At 41.1% G+C, this 27756-nt stretch overlaps 1 protein-coding gene across 2 annotated transcripts; it reads right to left on the reverse strand.

The window, feature by feature from the left end:
• Positions 1-1399: 1399 nt before the first annotated feature.
• trpm2 (transient receptor potential cation channel, subfamily M, member 2) lies at positions 1400-27394 on the reverse strand. 2 transcript variants are annotated; one of them, XM_021324441.2, is made up of 34 exons: positions 27122-27394; positions 26447-26618; positions 23900-24080; positions 23657-23820; positions 23397-23577; positions 23241-23302; positions 22932-23135; positions 20244-20346; positions 18076-18197; positions 17032-17058; positions 16419-16640; positions 15723-15869; positions 14716-14853; positions 14501-14630; positions 13987-14132; positions 13453-13565; positions 13244-13342; positions 12878-13091; positions 9869-9987; positions 9631-9763; positions 9246-9417; positions 8955-9135; positions 8697-8878; positions 6665-6797; positions 6098-6185; positions 5888-5972; positions 5649-5794; positions 4852-4916; positions 4737-4766; positions 4565-4651; positions 4408-4486; positions 4211-4312; positions 1979-2095; positions 1400-1894 (listed from the first exon to the last, which is right to left on the reverse strand). In XM_021324441.2, the coding sequence occupies exons 1-34, from the start codon at positions 27277-27279 to the stop codon at positions 1778-1780; spliced, it is 4419 nt and encodes a 1472-aa protein (XP_021180116.2). In that variant the 5' UTR covers positions 27280-27394; the 3' UTR covers positions 1400-1777. The 2 variants fall into 2 exon arrangements, with proteins under 2 accessions (XP_021180116.2, XP_012733813.2); XM_012878359.3 differs by lacking the exon at positions 17032-17058.
• Positions 27395-27756: the final 362 nt, after the last annotated feature.

Here is a 27756-nt window from a genome sequence, read left to right on the forward strand (position 1 = left end):
GGAAATCCTTCACAGAAGAGCTGGAGCTGTTACAGATTGTTATGGGTGAACCGACTTAAAATTGGGGCTCATGAATTAAGAAATAAATGTAAGTAAGGTTTGAAGGAACACAAGTGAATACTTTTGACAATACACAGAAAGTATTTTTTTAGACAATAGAAAGTATTTTTTAGACCATGCATTATGTTTTTTTTAGGGCTGGGCACGTTAACGCGTTAATTTCGCGTTAATTCATTAGACTATTAACGGCGATATTTATTTTATCGCGCATTAACGCATGTTGCTCACATGCTTTCAGTCAGTGTCAGTCAGCAGGCGCGCTGACTGCAGCGAGCTGCACGGCAGCACTCTCCCGCTCCCCCTCCCCTCTCGTACATGGCTCAGCGGCGCCAGCCAATCAGCACGCAGGCTCAGCCTGGCCCGCCCACTCAGCTCTCACACAAACTTGAAAAAAGCTGAGAGAGACCGCAGCAGCGAAAAAACATGAACAGTAGCACCGTTTGGCTTTATTTTAATACCGTAAATGAAATCAAGCTGTATGTTTTGTAAAAAGCCGGTTCATTTCAGTGGAAACACAACAAATTTATCTAAGCACGTGAAAAAACATGAAAACGTCGAGCCCCAGAAACGGAGAGAGGAGACGAAACTTCTGTCATTGCCCTGACAGACCCACAGACGTCTCTGACTGAGGCGTTTCAGTCCTCCATGGAACATCCAGGTAGATCAGTGGATGGATGGATGGATGGATGGATGGATGTTACTGGAGCCCACACATAACATGTAATTAAGACCTTGAAAGAACCCAGTACATATATTAAAAAGTGTTATTTAAGATAATTAGCTAATTAGCTAATCTTTTTTTATCCCACAACGGGGAAATTTATAGCATTAAAGCAACAGGCAGGTGCACACAACACAGACAAAATTACATAAGGATTGAAATATATAAGAGGTGGATTAGCGAAAAAACACTGAGCATTATTATTATTATTATTATTATTATTATTTAATTGTAATAATAAAATAAAAGCCACAAAACCCAAAAGGTCAACAGTTTCATGATACATCAAGCTTAGGGACTGGCTAATATACAGCAGGTCAAAAAAGGCCATATTTTGGCTGCAGTGCTTGCTGTTCTCTTATGAAGAAAAGATCAACTACTGCACTAAATTCAATAGATGGGTTGAAAATATCCAGTATAAAATAAGTGCTACAAATGTTACAACACTTTTGTTCATATGGCAGCAGAACATTAAAATAAAAGTGCTCTTTACACTACTTTTGAATTCATTCTTGGAGTTTGTAAATACAATGCGATTAATCGCGATTAATCGCGATTAATCAGGGCGATTAATCGCGATTAAATATTTTAATCGTTGCCCAGCCCTAGTTTTTTTTATTACTATATGAATACATTGTCTTGTATAATACAGTGATTTGTATCTTTAGTATTGCTGCTGTACAGCTTGACTTCTTTGCAAACTTCAGTGTAGTTCTGATCATTTGAATTTGTATGTCCTGATTTTAAATAGTCATTCATGGAGCTGAAGCGAAGACAAAGTCCAGCAATTCAGGTCATGATTTGCTGCATATTTTGGTGAATGTTGGGTATTTTTCATCACACTGTCTGCTTGTGTGATGCATTAACAAGAAATAAAATCAAATTTGAAACTGAAAGGCACAAGAGGATCAACTGATTGTCTTCTATTAGAGAAGTTTCAAGATGGGTTTTCTTGGCACCTCTTGAAAATAACAGTGTTGAAAGGAGCCTGAATGATCAGAACTTCATGTTGTGCAGCACCGCCACCTTCTGAAGCGAGACTCTTTGGTTCGAGCTGAGTCTGCTTCTTCTGCTCACCTCCTCCCACTTGACAGAGCCTTGGCTGCTTATAACCTGAGGATGAAAATAGGTCAAGTTTCTTCTAAACCTCTAAAAAATTAACTCTACTTGACAAAATCTAAAGTAAAAACATCCCACCAAGTTGTTAATGTCCGCTATCACTTGGCTTGTTCTGTCCAGGTGAATATTTAGCACAGTTGTTTCCACCCAGGCGTTGTCTGTGTTCCTGCAGTCGTCCACGTAGCCCTCAGATACCTGCAACACAGTCCAGAACAAATTAGGCCTGGCCAATAAACGGAAAATATACAGAGACTGAAATTTACCACAGTAACCAACATAATTTTGTCCATGTCGGTATTTTCAGTATTTAAAAAAACAAAACAAAGAAAAGTTGCATTATAGGTAAAGGTAGACTAATGGTGTTCCTTTAAGATGCCGTGCTAAGTCTGTAGTCACGTGACTCCACCCCATCCAGTCTGACACAAGATGCTAAAGAGACAGGAAACCTAAAAATAACACAGCTAATGTAATTATGATAATGTAATTCCTGATAAGCATTTCAGATGTTAGAGCAGGAGCTGCAGTAGAGCTGCTCGATAAGGAAGAGGAGCAGCTGTTAAGTACATTGCAGCCACATCAAATTTGGTCCAGTCCCACAAGGTACTTGTATATTAGTCTGACTGTACATTACATCCATGACAAACGTAAAACTGCACACCAGAGTGCTCGTGATGGCATTTCCAGACGATACCAGGGAGATGGTCCGACAAGGTTTAAGAATGATGCTGTCTGCATGGGACATGACGGAAAATGCCTATGTCTGACAACGGTGCAAGCACAACGATTTAAACACTTATGGCACTTTTCCTTGGCCTTTGTCTTGCCAGCGCTATTCTATTCCAGTTTTCAACAGAGACCCAGTAATGCAGTAGCTTTAAGCCCCACCTCCATTTTGCTCCCTGCTGCTATTAAGCAGTATGGCATTAACAGAAGAAATAGTCAATAGGGCTGGCAGAGGGCACCTCGGGAGGAAGGTAAGAGTCCAAAAATGAAATTAACCCAGAAAGGGTGAACTAACAACTCAGATGGACGACCTGGAAGTAGACCATGGCATGGCAGGGTCTCTGGCGGACTGCTCAGAGGCAGACCTTGGCGGGGGAGGGTTTCTGGTGGTCAGCCCGAAGGCCTTCCTTGGCATAGCAGTCTCAGTCGGGTGGCTAAGAGGACCCTCCTAGGGGAACAGAGCTCTAGTTGGCCATTGTCTAGTAGTCTACCTATGTCTAATTTAATATCAGCATTGGAGCACGGCTCTTGGAGGCCATCAGCAATCGAGCAGGGCTCTTGATGGGTGTCGACAACTCAAATAAGAACATTGGATGAGAGACTTGCAACTGGCCAGGAGCTGGATGACAGGCTTCATGTCAGACAAGACCTGGAGCTTGGCATCAGTCCTGAAGTTGGGTTCTGTCATATCTTGAAGCTTGACGTCAGGTGTGACCAGAAGCTCAATGAGGTCTTGGATGCTTGGCATCTTGACGAGGCCCTGGATGTTTGGTGGCTTGATGAGGCCCTGATAACAAGGTTGTTATCTCTGTAAGTACCTCATATTAGCTTTCTTAATCTCCATGTCAGCCTGGATTGTGTTTGTCCTCTCCATGAATGTAAGTCTGGGTCCACAAATGCATTCTGAGTACTCCAGCTTCCTCCCGTTGTCCAAATCATCCCAATTAGTCTAACAGGTCTCTTCAATTGCTTTTAGGTCTAAGGTCTGTCCATGTATTGCCATGTTTGTCTTTTCTGTTGCCCTTAGATGAGCAGAGGATCCCTCTCAGGAAGTAACCCTCCTCTTGACCATTGACCAGTGGAGGTAGGAACCATTCCAAACCTAATTGAAAATATTCTTAATCATGTATAGCTTAGGTCAATGACATAAAATGCCAAATACAATACATTGAAGTTTGTAGTTGTGAGAAAATGTGGAAAGAGTCTATAAGGTATGAATGCTTTTGCATGGCAGTGTAAGTGGGAAACAGTCCTTTTGTCATGAAGTTCTAATACAGAAACAATTTCAGGAGTTTTCCTCATTTGTAGCAACAGTTGTGCAGCAATTTGATAATGACTGAGGGTTTAAAAATGTTTCTACTTGAGATCTAGCAGTGAAAGATGAGATAAGTTACTATCCAATAGATGAACATAAAATGGATATTCCATTCTCTAGTCACAGATCACACAAAAATCCTAAATTTGCACATAGCAAACACATTCCCACTAAAACACACATTGTATGCTGACATACTCTCACCACTCCATTCATTTTGAGCAACATTTCACAGTGAAAGTGGGGCTAAAATGTCCAAAAACAAAGCAGACCTTTGTTCCCTCTGATACTTTTGCGTTTAGGGCTTCAAACAATTTCTTTCCCAGAATACCCTTTAGACATCCTGGCAGGTGATCCACAGACTCCACGGGGCCCTGAAGGTTTAGAAAACACAGAAGAAGAAGAAATAAATCAAATGTATCTTGGCAAGACTTGAAACAAAACAAAAAGTGAGCCAACAAGCACTCACCCCAGGCAAGGCTAAAGATTTGAAGTTCGGGTTCAAAACTGCCAAGTACTCCAGCACAGACCTGCTACTGTCTCGCCACCTGAAAAATCCAATTTCAAACTCGTTAGATCTAAGCGACAAACTTTTTAAAGCCATGCAAGGACACAAGATGACCTACCGTGTGACCACAAGGTCTAAATTCAAGTTTGGCCCGAGGCGACTGAGTGCACCTCTTCCCCTGATGCCCGTCCTCCCTTCTGGGTTTCTGATGATCACAAGATCCATGTCAGACATCAAGATGTCCTGCTAAGGTTAGTGGAAATCGGTGTTCACCTCATGTTTTAATCTACCTGTACTTGTCTAAGTCTTCTGGTTCAGATCTGTGATTAAAGGAAAGAGTACAGATTATAAGCTTTATGCAGAGCAAAACAAAAAGGTAAGATTGGTCTAATTCTCAAAAAGTACCCATCTACATGGTCGCCACCGTCTTCAGGACTGTAGTAGGTCGGCATGTATGAGCTGAAGCTGACCTGAAGACATAAACATCCAAATCCATAAACCCTGAGCACATTTCATGAGCAGCTCATTTATACCTCCTTGTAAAAGTATGCACACCCTTGAACTGTTTCACATTGTGCGAATTTCAGCCAATATTAACCATTTTATCAAGATTTTATGCAATAGACCCACACCAGGGCTTGCATAACTGTGAACTGAAAGGAAAATGATACATGATTTAAACTATTTTTTTTTTTCCCAAACAAAAATCAGAAGTATGTTGTGTGTTTTTGTTTTTGCTCAGCTTCCTGGTCTCACTAAGCCGGTTCCCATCCACAAATTCAACCCACCTGTTTTCTTTGTGGTATTCAGTTTTCCAAGTATCAACGCCTCTCAGTTTTAGTCATAGTGTATCAGATAGCTCTGTTCTCGCATGGACTTATACCTGTTTGTTACCCTGCTGGTTTTCGTGTTTCTCTCGCTGCACACTTGTGTATCTGTGAGTTCTTTACTTTCATAGTTTAAAACGCAACCTTGTCATGAGCCTGCCTGCCTGTAACTTGATCCTCCACAAACAAATACAGCTGCAAACACATTTGATATAATAAATGTAAACTTTTTACAATTTCTTTATTAATATTTTTTTTTTTTTTTTTTGGAAATGATGTATAATCGTCCTTCCTCTTCACCGTTATGCCCAACTTTGTGACGCAACAAATACAGAAACGTTGAAGAGGGTATGTGAGGCACTGTTTGTGACATACGTTCCATGGTACTTTCTCTTCCGGCACGGGGAAGCGTGTGATTTTGCTGTTCGGATAATGGAGCTGACGGGCCTTCACGTGAAACCTATCCTCTTGCGCTGCTGCATTCGTCGAAGAGTCAGAGGATTCGTCTGGTGCATTCGAGGCTAAAGGAAAGAGTCGACAACATAAAACAGAACTCTACAGAAGCGTTAATGTGAATGCAACAGGGTGGCTGATGAGGGGTTAATGGTTTATACTCTGTGGCTGAGTTTCATTTGCAGGAACACCCAGAGATTTCAGACTGTCCTCTATCCTCTTCAGTGCTTTGGTTGACTGGGTGACCTGACGACACAAGGGAGCCAATAATTAAACCAGCTGGACAGAAAATGATAAAGAAGGACTGTAGTAATAAAAAAAAAGTCCTTATTACACATCTTTACAACATTAAGGGAATAAACAACCGTAACCTGCTCTTCTAGTTTCTCCAGTCTCCTCAGCACTGCGTTGGAGTTTGTTTCCTGTTCCCTCTCCATGCGTTCGGTTAAGACGGTAACCCTCAGGAAACAAACAAAAGCAACATGAAATTCACATTAGCAGCATTTGACTAAAAGCACCTTTTTCCCCCCCAAGTTTTAAATGAAACAAAATATGTCGTTTACTCACAGTTTGTCACGAAACACATTATTCACTTAAAGCCAAAATGATGAGTTGAAAACATTTTTCCCTAACAGATGATTGTATTTATTGTGAACACAAACATACTGGGTTTAATCTTCAAAGTGAGTTTAACTCAAATAACCGTGTATTTTAAAGTCTGGGCTAGAGGAGCATAAAAGGTGGCACAAATTCTATATATATATATAAAAACAACTCAGAAATCACCATTTGCTGCAGTATGTGAAGCTACCTGTAGTATTTCACTACAAATTCTGTGTAGCTTTAGTTCAAAACCTCATATGGAAACCTTTAGCCATCTAATAGCCTGGATTTGACAGGCAAACAACAGACGAGAATGACTTTCTCCAGGATTTTACTTGTGGGATGTATCCAGGATGCGGCTCTCAATGCTCTGGCTCTGCTCCTGGCGGGCTGACAGCAGGTATCTGTCCTTCATCAAGGCCTCCCAGGACAACAGCTCCTCTTCCTCTATCGGAGAAAGTGGTTTCTCTGAGGAGATAAAACAAAAACGTGTGACGTGATTTGTATCACCCTTATTTTAAATTTAGTTTCTGCTTGGGCTCAGTCACACAAGGCTCTACAGCCTCCAAACACATACACACACACTTGGGCACAGTTAGATTTCATTACTTCAGAGTCTGTGCCGACGCAGTGTAAATACCGTTAGAATATATTCATGGTAAAAACAGACAGCGTTGACTCTGAAGGGGTTAAATAAACCAAATATTGGGGCAGGTTCTGGCTCTCACTTTGGCGCCACTGAGATGGGTGCGGGCATGGAGAGCTTGCAACAGTGACAGCATTTGATACGCGTGTACAAAGCCCCTGCAGCCAGGCAAGGAAGCCTCAGCCGGACCCTCGGTAACAGGAGTTGAAGTGGTTGCCAGAATTTCTTTGTGGTGGGGAAGAGAAGATCTTCCTATTCCTCCAGCCAGCTTTTTAGATGGTTAGCCACCTCTAGACTCCTCCTCAGAGCACCGGGGTTCTTGATCAGCTGTTCATAGATGTTGGTTATTATGTTAAACTTCCTAAAACTCCTGTTTACCCTGCCTCAATCTCAACTGGATCCTCTGGGGGGCGCTGAAGGAACGACGGGAGGCACCCGAAAGTTCTGGGTTTGGCAGAACTGAGACTCGGAGACCGGAGCCGATGTGTCGAGTTGAGCTGCAGAGGCGCGAGCAGGCTGACCAGTTTACGTTGCCGTCTGCGTCAAGCCAAGGAGGAAGCCGCAGGAAGTGCTGAGGCAGGAGATGATGGAGGCGTAAAGGGGCCGTTCCAACGTGGGCTGCTGCCTGGTGGTGCGAGAAGACCTGCTCCATTTTTCTCCAGCAGCAGCAGAGAAGGTAGAACCTCAGTATCATCCCTTTATATATTTCTGTTGCTCTACTACTGCTGGACCCAACGAGAAAGTTTCCTGCCTGCGTGGTCCAACTGGCTGGATTCCTTCTGTCAAGGCTGAAGGGTTGTTGCCAAGACCAAAGTGCAAACAGGAGCAACACAGAGCCAAAACAAATATGCTTCTTTGATAAGAAACTGAAACTTTACAAAGGCAGGAGGCAGCAACGGGGTGACAAACAGAGAACCCAGCAAAGAACCAAGGAATAACTGTGGGAAACGGGTGAGTGGCATGAGGGATCATGAGCTGACAACAGGGAACTGAATGAGTAGGATTATAAGAAGGCAGACAAAGATGAAAAACACAGGGGCTCCATCCGAATAGCCTTAATTATAGCTCCTAGTTCCTGCTCCTTGACCTTTGACAGGGTCAACAATAAGAACTCTATCGTGTGGAGGAAAGGAGCTTTGGACTGCTGTGCCGATTTCAGACAGCCTTTAACTCCGACGTCATTATGTGATGGTAACGCACATGGATGATGCGAGTCAAATCAAGGCCTCCAGCTTTCCAAAAAAAAAAAATTAACTACAGTGTCTGCGATCTCTTTTCTCCAGACATTTTTGTTTATTTACGTGATTCGGGCTGTGCTGATATGTCATGTCAAAAAAAGGATTGTGGGATCTCTTAAGCCTTCTTAGCGCCGGTAAGGGACATTGCGGGATCCCTGGGCAAAACTAGCTGCGAGAGGAAGCTTACAGGCTCCTTTTCCTACCTCCTTCCCTACTGACTGCATTATTCGGACATCGCTTGTCAAGGCGACCGCTGATGCACTTCGATTTTGGCTAAAGAACCCTTACTCTATAAGGGTACTCAGAACGAGCCAGGGAGAAAAAATAAATAGAAACAAGAACATAATGCATAACTAAATAAACAAAGATCTAAGGATTGAGACGGATAATTAACTTGCACTATACTGTAGATGGAGATCACTGATTCTGAGATAAAGTCTTGTAAACTATCACACATCTAGAAAACAGGAACAAGGGCCTTACTGAACTCAGATTCTCTGACGTGGGTACAGCACGGCACCATCATCCTCATGAAGATGAAGAGATGACTGAGGATGATAAAAGGAGGCGGGGCAGCGGGACGGCTGTGGTATTCCTTAATCAGCTCGTATCTTTGAAACTTCCAGATCTTGTCCGTGTTGTCCTGCACTTCCTGGAACGTGAAGCTGTGAAGGTGAAAGATTTACAGATTCATTAAGTTGGAAATGATCGCCGCCAGATGGTGTGAGGCGAAGGACTCACTTAAAGATTGCTATGAGCAGGTTGAGCAGCAGTATGTTGGCAAAGAGCAAGTAAACACATAGCATGATGATGGTCAGCCACTCAGGGAATGCCGGGATTTGGTTTTCATTTAGCACAGGACACTTGGGCTTCAGAGGGTCTGCACCGTTTATGCTGCATGAGTCTATATTGAACTGGGTATCTGGAGGAGACAACACACTGAATCTACGACAGGCTGTATCACTGAGCAAACTGAGCAAATTATATTTTTCCCACACATAATAAAATCACACAGTGCAATTCTCCACTCACTGTCAATAATTTCAGGGAAATTCCCAAATATTATGAGGTACGGCTCATAAACCGCCCCGCGCATGATCCAGTCCAACCGACTTTCATTGTGGATGAGGATGCCTTGTTTGGCGACACCATACGCCACAACCCAGATGCTCAGCAGAAACATGAAGAAGAACATATCCATCATCTGAAACACAAAATGACACCAGTAAGAAGCAGACAGGGTGCACAGGCATTTTATGGAGCAGGTTCTTGAGGCCATTAAAATAAATAAACACCTAGGAGACATCTAACTGACATACTTAATAACACAATCAATGCACGTCTAATCAAACAGGGTTACTCAAATTACTATAAACAAAGTCAGGTTCATCATTAAGTAATTATGCAAACCCCTCACCATCTTCTTGACTATGATGATTTTAGGCCCCAATGTGCGACTGATGGTGAAGATCGCCATGAGTCGGAGGCAAAAGACCACAAAGTCGATGCACAGGAGGATTTTACCTGCGTAGAACAGCTCGGTTGTCAGCCTGAAGTAAGATAAATTAACAAATTAAACAAAAAGTTGGTGAGTCACAGAGTTTATAATTGGTTTTAAAGTGTTATCTTGTCTGTCTGGATGATGTAGAAGGTACCTGAATCCAAGTCCTAAAGAGAACAGCAGGATGGAAAGGACGTCTAAAATGTTCCACAGCTCATGAATGTACATCTGGGCTTTCTTACTGATCCCAAAACCATCAGGGTCATAAAACAGCTGAGACAGAAAACAAAGACAAATAAACATGTGTCAGAATGTCACTGTTAGTAATCAGATATTTAATTTGAATGAGGATAAAGATTTGACCGATTGCTAAAGTCCACGCTTTTTAACCGGAACAGGTCGACAAGAGCACATAACTCCAATTTTGACGTTTGCTTCCTATTCAGTTTTGAATGCATTTTAAATGTTTGTTTGTTTTTAAGTCTTTGAATGGTCTTAGTCCTTATTTGTCTGAACTGTTGCACCTTTAAATGCTGCCATGTGCTCTTAGCTCGTCCGACCAGATGCTTTTAGCCGTTCCAAAAACTTTGTATAAATCCCGAGGAGACAGAGCCTTTATGCAGCGCTGGCTCCTAAATTGTGGAATGAGCTGACACTGATGTCAGGCCGGTCCCGTCTCTTTCTATGTTTAAAACTGGCTTAAAAACAATTTTTTTCTCTTCTTTCTGTCTCAAACGAAGGTGAGATAATATCTGCGTCTTAATATTGCACTTTCTCATTGTTTTTGATTTCTTTTGTATATTTGTTTTTCTGTTTTATTGTTGTTTTTTGTTTTTATATTTGTACAGCACTTCGGTCAGCTGCTAATTTGTATTTCAAGTGCTTTAGGAATAGGTATGGCATGGCATGGTATGGCATGGCATGGCATGGTATGGCATGGCATGGCATGGTATGGCATGGCATGGCATGGTATGGTATGGCATGGCATGGCATGGTATGGTATGGTATGGTATGGTATGGTATGTCATGGTATGGTATGGCATGGCATGGTGTGGCATGGTATGGTATGGTATGGCATGGTATGGCATGGTATGGCATGGTATGGCATGGCATGGCACGGTATGATATGGCATGGTATGGCATGGTATGGTAGGGCATGGTATGGTATGGTATGGTATGGTATGTCATGGTATGGCATGGTATGGCATGGTATGGTAGGGCATGGTATGGTATGGTATGGTATGGTATGGTATGGTATGGTATGTCATGGTATGGTATGCCATGGTATGGTATGGCATGGTATGGTATGGTATGTCATGGTATGGTATGGTATGGCATGGCATGATGTGGCATGGTATGGCATGGCATGGCATGGTGTGGTATGTCATGGTATGGCATGGCGTGGCATGGCATGGTATGGTGTGGCATGGCATGGTATGGTATGTCATGGTATGGCATGGCATGGCATGGTGTGGCATGGTATGACATGGCATGGTGTGGCATGGCATGGTGTGGCATGGTATGGCATGGCATGGTATGGCATGGCATGGTATGGTATGGCATGGTATGGTATGCCATGGTATGGTATGGCATGGTATGGTATGGCATGGTATGGTATGCCATGGTATGGTATGGCATGGTATGGTATGGTATGTCATGGTATGGTATGGCATGGTATGGCATGGCATGGCATGGTGTGGTATGTCATGGTATGGCATGGCATGGCATGGCGTGGCATGGCATGGTATGGTGTGGCATGGCATGGTATGGTATGTCATGGTATGGCATGGCATGGCATGGTGTGGCATGGTATGGCATGGTGTGGCATGGCATGGTATGGTATGTCATGGTATGGCATGGCATGGCATGGTATGGCATGGTATGGTATGGTATGGTATCGTATGGTATGTCATGGTATGGTATGGCATGGCATGATGTGGCATGGTATGGCATGGCATGGCATGGTGTGGCATGGCATGGTATGGTATGTCATGGTATGGCATGGTGTGGCATGGTATGGCATGGCATGGTATGGCATGGCATGGTATGGTATGGCATGGTATGGTATGGTATGGCATGGTATGGTATGGTATGGTATGTCATGGTATGGTATGGTATGGTATGGCATGGTATGGCATGGTATGGTATGGTATGGTATGGTATGGTATGGTATGGTATGGCATGGTATGGCATGGTATGGTATGGTATGGTATGGCATGGTATGGCATGGTATGGTAAAAATAATAGATATAAGAAAGCTACTCATCGCTAATTTGTTGATATAAAAATTATTAGATGAGACAAGAAAACTTAGGGCCCTCAACAATAACACACAAACCAAAAGATGTAGAAAAAGTTTGAAAATAAACTCCTCCTAAATATAGTTATTTAAAAACACGTTGAATCTGTGAGGATTTCTTCATAAGAGGAACCCAGCTAGAGTGTTTGTTCCAAAAAAGTTCAATCTTCGTTAAATGTGACCAAAGCACAATGTTCCTGATAAAACTAAGTATTGTTTAACAAACTCCAAATGTTTATGTCCGTGATTGTAGTTCAGAAAATGCTTTTTTTTAGCATCTATATTACTTCTCATAGTTAGGAAGACTTGGTGACAGCGGTTCTCTGACTAGGAACTTTTGAGATCTTTTTTTAGCTATCTTACTATCTTGCACAATAACTCTAATGTCAGTCTTAGGACGTTGTCCTACTTTCGTTTTTACAGTTCCAGTTGTTTTAACATCTTATCTATTCCTCTGAATGTAGATGTGGGCAAGTTTAGGCGAGTAGATATTTTATTGTAGCCATTTCCTGACTTATGATATCAACACTAGGAAACTGTGTGACTGAGCGCAACCAGAGCCAGATCTTCCAGTTTTCAGCCCCTGTGCACCATCTCAGTGCACAGGGGCCTATAACTCTCAATGACTGCACATCCAAAAAACAATAGAAAACCAGTTCAGGGCACAATTGAAGGATAACTAGGTTCTGTTTTTATATTGGGCTTGTTTGCATCCCGTTTTAAAGGATCTTACCTGCTAAATAAAAGTATTCAGATTATATGTTTAGTTCTTCTTCCTTTCACAGTGAAAATGAGTGCTTGATTTTTAGGCTTCTTACACATCTTCACCACCAACGAGTGCTCATGATATTTTCAGCGTCTCACCTGTCTGACCTCCTCACACACCAGAGAGAGCAGCCAGATGTAGAGCAGCAGCTCTCTTGGAGATGGCGTGCTTTGGAAGTCGATCATCAGCACCACAGCAAACAGGAACAGGAAGGCGAAGTACGAGACGATGTTTCCGTAAAACTTGACCTGAGGAGCGCAGTACAGTCCCTCCAGTTTGGACCAGCAGCTCAGACGCTTCTCACTCCGCTGACTGTGGACAGAAACATCCGTCCTGTAACTCTCATCTGATCAGAAATTGTTGCTTATAAAGAAATATAAAATAAAATTGTGAGGACCACTAACAATGTTGTAGACTGAGCTGACACCAAAGGTTTTATGGGTAATCAGAGATTGTGCACTCACCCGTGATGTTGACTTGTCCTGAAAGTGCTCCCCGTCACTTTCTCCGCAGCCTTCAAGTCCTCGTTCTTCTCAGTCTCTCTCTGGATGAGTTCATCGTGTCTACAAAGAACCACAGGACAAACACATGTGAACAAATGTGTAAAAAATAAACGTGGAACCTCAGGGAACTTTAGAGTTCATTCATAAAGTTACTCCCAGTAACAATTCACCTGAAAACCAGAAAGTTGGTGCAAATCAGTGGGAAGAAGACCATGCAGATCAGCACCTTCCACACAGGATTGTCGGCTGACAGCTTCCCACACCAGATCTGAGTGAGAAGAGCCTAAAACACAAGCACCTTATCAAAGTTATGGCTGGATTCTGTCGCAATATTTTAGTTATAAAAAGACAGACTTTAAAGAAAAGTGATCCTAAAGACTGGAACGAAATAAACGGCATTGTGTACTGGACTTAATTTAAGGGTATCAGAATACAGGGGGTGGATTTTAATACATATTCTTTTTAGATTCTTACTTTTAAAAAAAAAAAAAAAAGACCATTTATCGTTTCACATCAGAGTCATGCTCTTTGTGTTGGTCTCTCCCATAAAATCCCAACACAACACAACACAACAAAGTCGTTAAATGTCAAACATTAGAGAGAGGTATGAAGAGACCTCACCGTTTATTTCCTGGCTGTACTCCAAATGGTTTGAGATGTTGCGTGTCTGATTTCTACAATAACAAACTGAAACCTGCCCCAACCTGAACGCCTGACTGAGCCACAAAGTTCTTGTCGTCGGCCTCCAGCGCCAGCCTCAGGCACGTCGTCCCTCCCCAAAAGCGGGACATTCGGACCAGCAGCTTCTGGGCGCGCTCCTCATCACTGTCGCAGCATTTGCCAAACACACCTGAAGACACAAATGTAGGCCATTAAATCTCGGCATGTTCTGCTAAGGTTCACTGCAAAAAGGGAACTAAATGTAAGTGAAGAAATTCTTGAAATTAGTGTATTTTTCCTTGATTTAAGGAGCTAAATAAGACTATTTGCCAATGGAATGAGTATTATTACCCCTAAAATAAGATAATTAGATATCCTGCACTTGAAATAAAATGATGCAGATGAATTGTTCCTATTTTTAGTGCAAAAATCTTATTCCATTGGCAAATAGTCTTATTTACCTGCTCTGATCAAGGAAAAATACATTGATTTCAAGAAAAGTTCACTTACTTTTTGTTCCATTTTTACAGTGTTCTCTTTACCTCTCTTGTCTCGTACCAATTGCACGGTCTTCATAATGACTGGCGAGCGCCAGCATGTCCTCAGCCTCGTCTGCGTTGCTTCCCTCCGTTGCCATTTTCTTCAGGATCTTACTGGCGGCCAGAGCGGCAGCCATGCAGTCTCTACACTGTGCGCACACAGAAAACGCAGAATTATTTACAAAAATCACTGTACAGACCCTTTTTTCTTTAAATGTGCAGTTTTTGAATCACCTGCTCCCAGGCGATTTCAGACAGCTCCTTGTTGTTTTGGACGATAGCCCAAAGGAAAAGGTCACTGCCTGCATCCCTGTGAGCTTCAGCTCCATCATCCCTGAATGGACCCTGGTAGGATGTCTGATCTTTAGATGTCTGAAAGAAAAGTCAGGGATTTAAAATTTTTTTTAGGTTAACTGGTCAGGTATACTCTCCATAACACTTTCTGAGACAGATCGGGGAGTCACTGATCTTATGAAAAGCTTGGAAATAAAAATTACTTTATTTTGTAATTGTGACTAAGGCAGTTTTCTGATTTAATGATATCCCCAGGATATAATTTTGGGGCTGTGGTCCAAAACATAATGGTAAAATCAACAAAAAAATGCTTCATCTAACAAAAAAGAAAAGAAGAAAAATAACCTTAACCCATGGCCATCTCAGTCCCTAGGCCTGGATCTTAAAGAAAAACTGTGAGCTGGAGAGAAAAGAGAAACAACCCAGGATTCTGGAGGATCTAAAGAAATCAAGCAAACATTAATGACCAGAGATCCCCTTCTCTGTAGGGTATTACCCCCTGAAATATTACAGGAGAAGACTTGGTGTTGTCTTTCTGGCAGAAAGTTTGATCATTTGTATTAAAAGAAGAGGCGCCTGTAGATTTGAGACTGGACATTTTATGATAAACAACTGTTTCTAATTGTGGAATGTCCTTTACCCACAGAATAAAACACGGTCATTTAGATTAGAAAGGAGAATATCATTGAAAAATAATTTCAGCAACACAACTCACTGAAGAAAACACATTATATATAGATTAGCACAGACGGAGGATGTTTGAAAGCCTTTAGTTCTGTTATGATTTCTTTCCCCCACATCCAGCTAATAAATTAGAATATTTAAAGATAGATAGATAGATAGATAGATAGATAGATAGATAGATAGATAGATAGATAGATAGATAGATAGATAGATAGATAGATAGATAGATAGATAGATAGATAGATAGATAGATAGATACTTACAGGCGCTGAGGTTTCTTCCATGGACATGTCAAGGTGGTACGTCGTTGTGGAGGAAGGATAGATATGCTTTGTGAATTTCCCCAGCAGGTGGCGCACTTCCTCGGAGACGTGAGTCAGTGAGATCTTTTGTCCTGTGTGAACGCTAACCTACGGAGCCAGGGAGAGCTCACTTTAAGTGATTTTTTTCTTTCAGGTCGTGATAATTTGTGAGCACGTTTCCTTTAATTGAGTCCTCGAATTAATGAAAACGTGCACACAATTTATTCAAGCACAAGTTTTAATTATTTGTGGGTGCGTTTTGGTAGATCGAGATCTCGAATATACTATAACGTGCTCATGATTACATGTGTCAAGACAATATTGAGTGCACGTTTTACATATTGTGGCCACGTTTCAGTAGATCGTGCACACAATGTTCTATAACCATGTACACTAAATTGTGCTCTCGTTTTAATAAATTGTGCCCTCGTTTAATAAATTGTGCCCTCGTTTTACTATGCTTAAAATGAGAGCTCAATTTAGTAAAATGAGCTCACACTATAGTAAAACGAGAGCACAATATAGTAAATTGTGCACACGATTTAGTAAAACGAGCGTACAATTTAGTAAAACGAGTGCACAATGTAGTAAAACGAGCGCACATTCTCTCAACATGCAAAACATTTTGCGATGACCCCTCTAGGGCTCCGTACTAACCCTCCTGGCCAGCGCCTGCCTCCTGCTGTAGCGGGTGCTCTTCACCCTCTTGGCCAGCTTGTACAAAAAGAAGCAGGGGGGCAGCTGCTTGTAGAGCCCACACAGGGTGTTTTCGTCCTGCAGGAAATCCCTCAGACACACGCCGTTCTCCAGCAGCAAACTCACAAACTGAGGCTTGTTGCCAGCCAGGGCCAGATTCATGGCCCAGTGGAGGTCGCTGGACTACAGAGAGAAATGGAAAAACCTTCTGATGTTAATGGTACAGTTAAAGCCACCAGTTTGAAGGACGTGAATCTCATTGGCAATCTGATGTGATAACTCTTCAACTACCATGTCAATTAAACTCCACGTGGTGTTGATGTTGCAATTAGTAACCCCGTTATGTGTCTAAAAGCACCATTTCCATTCATTATCAAGAACATTTGGCTCCTTGCAAGCAAAAGCTGGAGTAGTAGAGGGTTAAAGACCTTCACACAGCACCACAGACTAAAGAGTTCATAGTTTTGAATTTCTTTGCAGTTATTTCAGTCATTTGCCAAAAAAGAAGAAAAAGTTAAACCCAGCCCAAAGCGTCACAAAAGATGTAGGTTGAAGCAGCACTCATTTTACTCACCCTTAGTTTATCTTCTTCACACGGATCCTATACACCACATATTGATCAGACAAATGAATATGTTGCTTTAGGATGGAAGATTTATTTTCTGTAGGACTTAGCATTAGTACAGAAGTACTCCATTGAAGTAGTATTTTCCACTTAAAGTATTTTTGCACTATTTCTACATTATGAAAATTGTCAATATTTGTTTTATTATTTTTCAAAAATTTTCATAGCCCTAGGGCATTTCACTTTAAAGTAATGTTTTAATTTATTCAACATGTTTCTTTTGACAGACTAATATTTTGTTTTCAATAGCCTAGCCAGCGAGGGAGTATGTGGTGGGATGTTTTAGAAACGGTATAAATAATTCTTGACATAAAATTATTTTAATTAAAATATACATTGAAACAGACACATGCTTCTTTTTTTGTAGCTTGATCATTATTTGACATTATTTTAATAGATTTTTAACAGATATTTAATTTAATATTGCGATAAACAACAATTTTTGTAGTAACACAATTTGTGATCAAAATAAATGTTATGTTTATAAATTCCTTCAATTAATCAATATGTATTTTTGCAACATTTTTAAGCTCTTACAGTGTCCATAAAAGAAAGAAACAAAAAACGGTACAACTTTAAAGGATTAAATATAAAAACAACTTTGGCCCAAGAAGGGAACCTTGTGGCACCCCACACGTGATATCAGGCATATCTAATTTTTCAATTGTTAGTCAAATGTACTGTAATTTTTCATCATAATAATTTCTAAATCAGGTATGTTCTACTACTTTAATGCCATATGTATGTTAACTCTTTAAGTAAGAATTTGATAAAGATCTACTTTATCAAATTCTTGAATTTGATCCATGGTATTAAAAACCCCATTGCCGTTGATGCATTTGTTCTGACACCACACAGGCATCCATTTTATAAATGCAGATACATTGCCTGGGAATTTTAATTATGCTGTCATTGCAATCCTTTAAAAAAAGTTGCAATGTCAATTCAAATCCTGCTCTTTTCCACGTGCACAGTGATCTAAATCAAACCCACCTTCCACTGGCTTTCCTCAGTGAAAATCTCAGTCTCAGCTAAGTCCACTCGGTTCCAGGCTATAGCCAGCTCCAGCTGCCTCCTCAACGACTGGGCTCCCCGTGATTCACCTGTTTTCGAAGCTGATGGGAGGATTTACACAGACAGCTAAATGTCTTTAGGATAGCTAATGCTCGCTCACTCATCCACTTTTATTTAAGGCAAACAACACTTGTAAGAAACGCACTACACAAACATGCAGTGGTGTGGTGAAGTAGTTTTGGAAAAGAAAAGGAGACAATTCCCGAACAAACGTTTATGGGAGATAAGAAGACAGTAGATATGTCCAAATGTAGCACATTAAGCAGTCTTATTACCCAATGATGATTTATGAATACCAAGGAAAACTCATCAATGGACACTCGAGGGAAAACATTTCAGACAGTTAGGTGAATCATCATAACATGAGCATTAAGGGAATGATCTGTGTGGACTCACACTCTTAGCGCTTGGAGCTTCTTTTCACAAAATGCATTTAGCCTGCTCTGAAGGGATGTTGATGAGGTGCAGGAGGAAGCATCGCATGTATCTAAATACATCAATACTGTTATAGTCAACCAATGTCCATTAATGGGAGAGAAATTCTTGTTGGTTTCCACTCACTTTATATCTGATACTGAGTGCTCTGAGAAGCAACATAATCATGTCTGTGAGCGGTGTTTATTGCATTAAGCTTTCTCGACTTCAAGCTTGCTTCTGTGCTGCACTCAGTCCATTCAGACATTTACACAGACCCCTCAAAAGTATTCATACGCCTGAAAATGTTCCACGTTTTGTCACACTATAACTAGAAACTTCAGAGTATCAAGATTAATCTGATTTCATGTAGCCGACAAAAACAACTGCATAATTGTGAAGGGGAAGCAGAATTTTGTTTTTATAAACAGATAACTGAAAAGTGGGTTGTACGTTTCGTTTTCAGCCCCACTGAAGTCAACACTTTGCACCTTTCACAACTGGAGGTCTGTTGGCGCATGTCTCTATTGCCCCTTCTACATAGGCTCCACTTAGGCTAGCTCAACTTCGCACAGCCCACTTTAAAAGCTTTTCCATTACTGTTTGTTTTTTTTTTCATACCGGGACCTACATTATACGATCGGAGCTGAGTCAGCTACTTCATGTGACATGAACAGACTGCTGTTCAGCAGTGCTGCACTGGAAACACAACCGGCATTATATAAACCCCTTTCTACGGAGTATAAGACGACCCATCTGGTCCTTCCTCGTCAGAGCCAAGTCATGCCAGCACCCTGGCACCTTAAAGTCCCCAGCTCTAGGAGGAGTTCCCCCTCCTCCAGCCATTACTAGGTCAATGGAAAACAACAGGTTTTGAGTAGATTACATTTAGGTTGACCGGAGTAGGGCCATGCATAGCTGAAACCGTCAATGAAAAGGGGTTTTATTAGCTGTGCACGTCTAGAGATTGACGTTCTTGCCCTTCTTCTTTGCAAAATAGCACAGGCTTAGTCAGAATGGATGGAGCGCATCTGAAAACATTGCTACATATTCTCAATTGGACCAAGACTGTGGCACTGTAATACCTAAACATGCATTTAAACCCTCCCGTTGAAGCTCTGGCTGTGGTTTAAGGGTTGTAGCCCCACAGGAAGGAGAACCTCTGCCCCAGTCTATCCAATCAGCTAATAAATATCTCACTTAAGCTGTGGACCTCTGCAGCTCCTCTGGAGTTTCTACGGGCTCATTCTTCGCAAGATGTCCTTGCGAAGCCTTTTCCGTTTAGCTTGGCTGCCATATCTTTGTACATTAAAACTGGGTTCAAAGTGTTCTCTGATATTATCTTACAAATATTTAAGGCCTTCACAGAACAACTGGATTTAAAAATCAAGTAGACCTTCAAATTAGGTGATTTATGAGAGTGGATTCTATCAAGAGGTATTAGAGCAAACAGCGTTCACATGAATACTCTGCACACTTTGCAGATTTTCATTTGTACTATTTTTTCATATATGGTTTTTCAAACCATATATAGACTTTTTCCATCTCACAATTTCAAGATACTCCACGTTGGCCCATCTCATAGAATACATACATTGGTGTTTGCATTTGTAACATGGCAAAAAGGGAAAATTTGGAGGATTATCAATACTTTTACAAGGCACTGCAGTTACCTTTGAGAAGAGCCTGAAGGATGGCCACGTCCATATCCCCGTGATCTTCCTCGCTTGCTCTGAATATTGTCAGCAAATGAGACATCCTGAGTATGTCCTGTATCTGGAAACAGAGCAAGACATATGACTAGATCCACAGTGTTGTTGCCTCTGTTTTGTCCTTTTTTTTTTTTTGCTTTTAGGTTTACTTTCAGATTGGAGGAAGAAATACATTAAAATGTATCACACAACAATTATTTAATGAGGCCAGCTCCAAATTATATTTTGAGAGTTTTTAGTTTCATAAAAAAGGACTAGCTGTGCATTTACTGAAATATATGTCATGCAGACACGTGATGCTTTTGCCAATCAGAGGCTTTTAAAATTGGAAGTGTCCCTTCTCCACGATATTATCATCATCAAGCTCCTCAGCACCAGTGGATGATAGGCCCACATCACAATTACCACCTCTCTTGGGTAAGACTCTCTGTGTATCCATTTAAAACCAGATGTTTACATACATTAAACAAAAAAAAAAACAAACAAACAAAAAAAAACTTTTTGTCTCATTGCTTGACATTGAATCGATTGGATCGTTCCTGTTTCAGGTCAGGTAGCAATAGTAACAGTACTCTATACTGTTATTTAACTCTACTTGTTAAATGCCATAATCAGAAGGACAATGTTTTTCAGAGATTTTGATTATTTCCTTCAAATTCACAGGTTTATATATTGCAAGGTTACTGTGCCTTTAAACAATTATGAAAAGCCAGTTCATGCTGCAATGGCTTTATGAGGTTTTAAGCAATTGATTAACATTATTTGAGTTAAATGGAGACAAACTTATGGATGTGCATAAACCGAAACAATCTGGCCTTCATGCTTTGGACCTTGTGCTGACATATGGCATTGATTGAGAAGAATTGTCAGTATTTCCTCAAAACCCTGTCCCATCTGAGCATTTTCCAATAACCTTTGAGCTATATTTAATTCTCCACCCCCAAAAGGTTCCATTATAGTAGATCTTTATCAAATAATGCTGTATTAAACTTTAAAGAGCTTGTCCCCCTTTTCGTTTCCTCAGTATCACAGAAATGGCCAGAAGATGGCAGCAATGTTGTTCCTTCCACTTTGCAAATTTACGCTTTTGTTGATGGTGTCACTTCCTCGTTGCGTTTTGCATTAGACAATGTAACACCATTGAAAAAGAAGGTAATTATTCACAGGAACCTCCCTGGTTTAATTTACAGCTTTGTTCTTTGGAGCACAATGTTAGGAAATTGGAGAGAAAAATATTTCTCCTCACATCAAGAGAAATCCTACCTAATCTGGAAAAACAGTCAACTGTTGTATAAAAATGACCTGTCACAGAGTTAGAGCAGCATAAATCATCATTAATAGAGGAGAACACAAATAATCCCAGCTTTCTCTTCAGTACAGTTGCCAAACTTACTCAGAGTCACAGCTCTGTTGATCCATCAATTCCCTTAGCTCTTAGCAGTAATGACTTTATGGGATTCTTCATAAATAAAATTGATTCTATTAAAAATAAAATCATTGGCATCCTCCCAAAAATGATAACCTCATCCTCAGTAAGTGAGGCAGCGTTGGAGGAATCTTTAGAGCCTGATCGTGTTTGAACTGTTTAGACGCAGTAGAGCTGTCCAAAATTATATAAAACTTTAGCTTCATCTAAACCTTCAACTTGTATGTTTGACCCAATCCCAACCAAATTATTTAGGGAAGTATTCCCTTTGATCAATGCCCTCATTTTAAACATAATCCATCTCAGTGCTGCATTTGATAAAGTTGATCACAATGTTCTCCTAGAAAGAGCATACTGTAGGGAATAAGGGGAAAGCATTAGGCTTGTTTAAATCTTATCTGTCGGACAGATTCCAGTTTGTTCGTGTTAACATCAATCTTCTTCAAACTCTAGGGTCACTTGTGGAGTACCACAGGGTTCAGTCCTTGGGTCAATTCTCTTTACTACATATGATTCCGATTGGTAAAATTATCAGACAGCATGGGATTAATTTCCACTGTTATGCTGATGACACTCAACTGTATTTATCCATAAATCCTGACGAATCCAATCAATTACTTAGACTGCAGGCATGTCTTAATGACATCAAAACCTGAATGACTTTAAACTTCCTGCTTTTAAATTCTTACAAGACAGAAGTTGTCATTTTTGAACCATTTTTGGGGGAGTGTTGGCCAAGTGGTTAGAGCAGCTCGTTTGCACTCAGAGAAGGATGCAAGTACCCGGTTTGATCCCCAGTGCCTGCACTCTGGGTCCCTGAGCAAGACCCTTAACCCCAGATTGCTCCCCGGGCGCCACACATGGCAGCCCATTGCTCCCCAAGGGTGATGGGTTAAAAGCAGAGAACAAATTTCTAAATCAATGTAATGTATGTTTCAATGACAATAAAGATGACATTACTATTACTATTACTATTACTATACTATTACTTGATTCCTCAAAAAATAAACTTCTTAATCAATCACCTAATCTGGATGGCATTAACTTGGCCTCTGGTAATAAAGTAAAAAACCTTGGTGTTATATTTGACCAAGACATTTAAATCCCATATTAAACACGTTTCCAGGGATTCAGTATATATATATATATATATATATATATATATATATATATATATATATATATATATATATATATATAAAAACATCAATGTATTTACAAACCTTTTTTGTCCACTCTATTATCTCGCCTTCTTTGAATTTTCCATACTCTTCTTGAGTGAAAAACTTCTTCATAAGCTGTTGAATGAGAGCAATGTTGACCTTGCTGAGCAGCTCTTTAGATGCATGAGCGATAATATCTGCTATCCTCCCAGATCCCTCCAGGATCACACACGGTGTGTCGTTCAGCATGGCGCTGTAGATTGTCTTAGAGGAGACACAGATAGGAGGTCAGATTACCAGAAACTCAAAGATGCAAAAAAAGAAAGAAAAAAAAGAAAAAGAGAGAGATTGAAGAGAGTGCTGACTCACATCAAGTGTCCCCGATCCGCCGTCCAATACCACACAAACCACTGGGATGGTTGTACCACTCACTGGATGGTAAAAAGGAAGACAATTATTTAAACATCCTAACATCATTATTTTTGAGTTTTTGATTTAAATATTGGTGATTCATCTCCTTTTAACCTTTGTTTCCAATATGTTTTCCTGAGATGTATTTCTCTAGTCTGGCACGCAGCTCAATCTCCCTGCCATAGACTCCATTGGTCCCATCATCAACCAGCAGGAAGTGTGTATGATTGTTATCAAGACAGGCCAGGTTACTCTGACTTTGTGTGTCAATTACATAATGAGCTGGGAAATGACCCTGCAGACAAACGCACTGCAAAGTATGAAGGCATCACAAACATCTCGTCATAAGCAATATATGAGGAAAGTGTTCTTACTTCTTCATTCACCAAGTCATGTCTGTTATGAATTACTCCCCATGTTGCCACTCCAATAGCCACTATTTTACCCTGCATGGAGTTACTCAGGCCATAGTCTCTCACAGCCTGCCCCACATGCTTCATTACACCTGTGTGCGTACCGCCGGTGATGATCCATGCACCTATAGAGGATGAAGTATCACTGCAACTGTTTCTGGCTCACAACCATCAAACCTGTGTTTGTTTTTATGTCTGTCTGACCTGTAGTCTGGACCACTCTGATAAGTCCCCTGTGGAAAACCTTCTTCAGGTGGGACTTCAAGTCGAAGTTCTTGGCTCCTCCAGTCACTGAGATGAGCAGATTGGGAGGCGAAAGTTTCCACTGTTCAGTCAGTAACTGGTAGAGCGTCTCGGATGGTGTGTCTGCAGACACTCGTGCATACTGGCAATGAACATACAAGGAGCAGCGTGAGATTGTGCAAGTATGACATTACAGTGTCTTATGGGAACATGTGCACTTTTTTCAAAAAAGTTGTTCCATGCCACAATTGCAAACTTTGTGTAGCTATTATTATGGATTATATGGATTTCATGTGTTTGACCAAGAAAAAGCAGTTTATAGTTGGGAAGTGGAAGGAAAATATTGAGACAGCGGGAGCAAAAAACAGAAAAAAAAATCTTTCAAATAGAACCAGAATAAGACATTCAGTGCCTCTGAAGGGCATTTGATGGAACTGGCATAACTGGTGTTTTTGAACCTACACCTCTATGAAGAATGGTATGGCAGCATCATCCTGTGCAAAGCTAGTCAGAGTTGATAACAAGGTGGAAGGATGCATGGCATTAAGAGTTGAAAACTAATGTATTAAAGGCATTCTCATCTCAATTGAGGGTGGAGGGTTTGTATACCCCAGTGACCCCAATGTCTATGCTGTCCAGCGCTTCAGCTTCTGGTAGGTTCACATGGCAAATTGGCCTTGGGAAAGGGGTCAGACTAAAAGCAATTTGAATATTTGAATCTATATGACATGGCAGACCACAATAGAAGGTGAACCACGCCTAGATTCGGGAGACGGGGGCACCCTCCGGGAGCCATGCCTTCGAAAGAACTTGTTTGGTGAGTGCCTAGTGGTGGAGCCTTGGCTCCTGGGGCTTGACCATGCTCTGCCCGAAGAAGCTACAGGAGGCCCCCTTTAAATGGACCCACCACCTGCAGAGAGGAACATCGTGATCGTGAGCAACGTGAGTTGAGTGGCAGGCGAGGGCGGGTACCACCTAGAAATGATTGGACTTGCCTTAACACACAGCTTGGGTTGATGGACAGACGGATTGGGGCTGCATGTGCAGTAAAGTACTGCTCTGGCTGTTATAAGAGCTGAACCAACAAGCAAAGCTCTCCATTTACTGGTCCATCAACATTCCTACCCTCACCTGTGATTATGCAGCATGGGTCCAGACCGAAAGAATGAAAACCCCAGATACAGTGGCTGAAACACCTTCCTCCAGAGAGTCGCTGCTTCTCCTCATCAGAAGGAGCCAGTTGAGGTGGTTTGGGCATCTGATCAGAATGCCTCCTGGTTGCCTCCATTTGGGGTTTTTCCAGGAGTGTCCCACTGGAAGGAGAGCCCGGGAAGACCCATAACTATCTGGAGAGTGTATTTATCCCATCTGGCCTGGGAACGCCATGGGGTTCTCCAGAATGAGCTGGAGGATGTCACTGGGATGTCTGGGTTTCTCTGCGGGGACCTGTGACCACTGCGACAGAATAGACCCTTGAGGAACCCCACAACTGATTTTCGTTAACCCCGATCAAATAATTACCAAATAACACCAAGTAGTCCCTGTCTGAATCAGTTTAGCACAGCACCAGACAATCCCAACCATTTTTTGCAGCCTCAGTATCTTATAACCAACTGTGTCAACAGCAGCCCTGAAATCTAGTAATACCCGACTAGACCCATCACTCTTGAGATGTATATCGTTCAAAGTCTTCATCAATCCAGTCTTGGTGCTGTCGTGTGGATTTGATTATAAAGAGGTAAATTTGTTTATGATCAGTTTTTTGCAAACAACTTTACCAAAAATGTTAGATTGGATATAGGGCTGTAATTACTTATTACTGAGACCACACCTTTTATTTTGAAGGTTTCTGTAGGTTTGATAACTTGCAGTTTGCAGGGGCTTGTGGAGAATGACCTGATTAAAGGCAAGTATTTACCATCTGCAGTATTTCACTGGCAACTCAGCAACAAATCAAGGCATCAAGTAGTAGATTTCAGGTTATGAAGTGTTTCTATCAATATACATTACTCAATTTGTTAAACTCATTTAGATTTGGTAATGATTCTGGAGCCACAGGAGACATAACCAGAGGTACGGCCGCCCTCTGCTTTTCTTTTTCTCAGAATTTGCTCCTTGAAAAAAATCTGCGGTCATTAAAGGACTTGTTAAACAAGAGTTTGGGAAGGACAGGGGATGATGGGATTCTCAGCCTGTCAGCAGCAGTAAATAAACATTATTGGTGTTTTTATTGATAAAATCAGATGAATACAACAGTTGTTGTCTCTTTAAATCCTGATTACAGTCAGGATGACTTTATAAACGTGATAGTAAGCTTGCAATTTTTTAATTTCTCCACATACTTTCAGTTTCATAATATTCAGATTATCTACAAGGTTATCAGCAGAAGCTGAAGGCAGACTGGATGGCGGTTAAAAGACCTGGCCGAATATTGCAGTGGCGTTATCATTAAAGCGGCGTCTTGCGATATAATACTATAAAATTTAAACTGAGATAGGATTATTTTACCTTTCCAGTATTTTGCCCGAAACCACTAAAGCTGATGTTTCCAAAAGCATCCGTTGGCGCCTCGCGGACATGACTATGCATGTCCCACTTGTCCCCGGTGAAGTCCTCTGGCTTAATGGCTTCATCAGTGTGCTCAGTCTTTGGGTAGCCACAGTAACATATTTGCTCTTTTCTAGAGAAACACAAAGTTACATGATTTCACATGTTTATGTGTGTAACAGAGGTTCAGATATGTAGCTTATGCCCTATGATGACAATGTTATCGTACCGAATCCTGGAGCCCTTTCTTACCCTCATTAATCAATACATTTTGGCTTACTGACAAAATAATTTGGAAGAAAAGTTAACTAAACTGCCCTGATATATCTCTTGCACCCAGCCACTTTTTTCACCTCTGTATGTCCCAGCAAGCAAATACATATCTTAAAAGTTAATGAAGTTAGGAGCTCTAAAATCAGAAGACTGTCAGAAATGGACATTGTAAGAATTCATTAAATAATTTAAACATAAAGCAAAGTTTCAGTTGACAATACAGAGAAATACAGTTCTGGTAATAGCTATTTGTATTTCACAGCACTTGTATTGGAAACACAGTAAAGACTCAAAATAAGATTTAACTGCAGCCAGAGCAGTTTCCTCTCATTATTAGAGAAACATTTCACAAAAACTACCTACCTGGGATCCCTCAGGAAAAAGCAACATTCCTTCTTTGAGATGTTTTCTTTGATCCAATAGGTGAAGAGACAGCGCTGGAAAGAAGGGGACAGCTGTTTGGATGTGGATTGGATTGCCAATGTATGAACGGACCATGACTCAATCTCAGCTCCCTTCATGCTGGAACCGCACAAGGATCGGCGCTGATCAGAACGTAATGGACATGCAGGGCGACGGCATGGCAGGAGAGAGAAATTCCTGCAGCCTCACTGCTGGCAGGCAGTCAGCTCTGCATTGCCTCTCTGCAGGGCGGAGATACTGCTGAGCAGGAAGCTGAGCTGAACCTGAGCTCTCTGCACAGGGCAGACTGGGGATGCATGGATCACTGCTGATACTGACAAAAAAAAAATCCTATTTTAAAAAGAAAACAAATTGTAAATTGTGAATAGTAATTAATATAAAGGTATTTGATATTTTTTTTAATCAGCTAATGCATTTAAATCATTCATTATACTACAGTGCCTTGGTAAAGCCTCCATTACATCCATTTTGCTGTATTACATCTACGAGCTTCAACGCGTTTATCAGGATTTTATGTGAAAAGACAAAGTAATGACTAACTGAAGTGGAAGGGAAAGAATTCATATAGTTTTCAA

Source organism: Fundulus heteroclitus, chromosome 7, assembly GCF_011125445.2.
Source record: "Fundulus heteroclitus isolate FHET01 chromosome 7, MU-UCD_Fhet_4.1, whole genome shotgun sequence".
NCBI lineage: Eukaryota > Metazoa > Chordata > Actinopteri > Cyprinodontiformes > Fundulidae > Fundulus > Fundulus heteroclitus.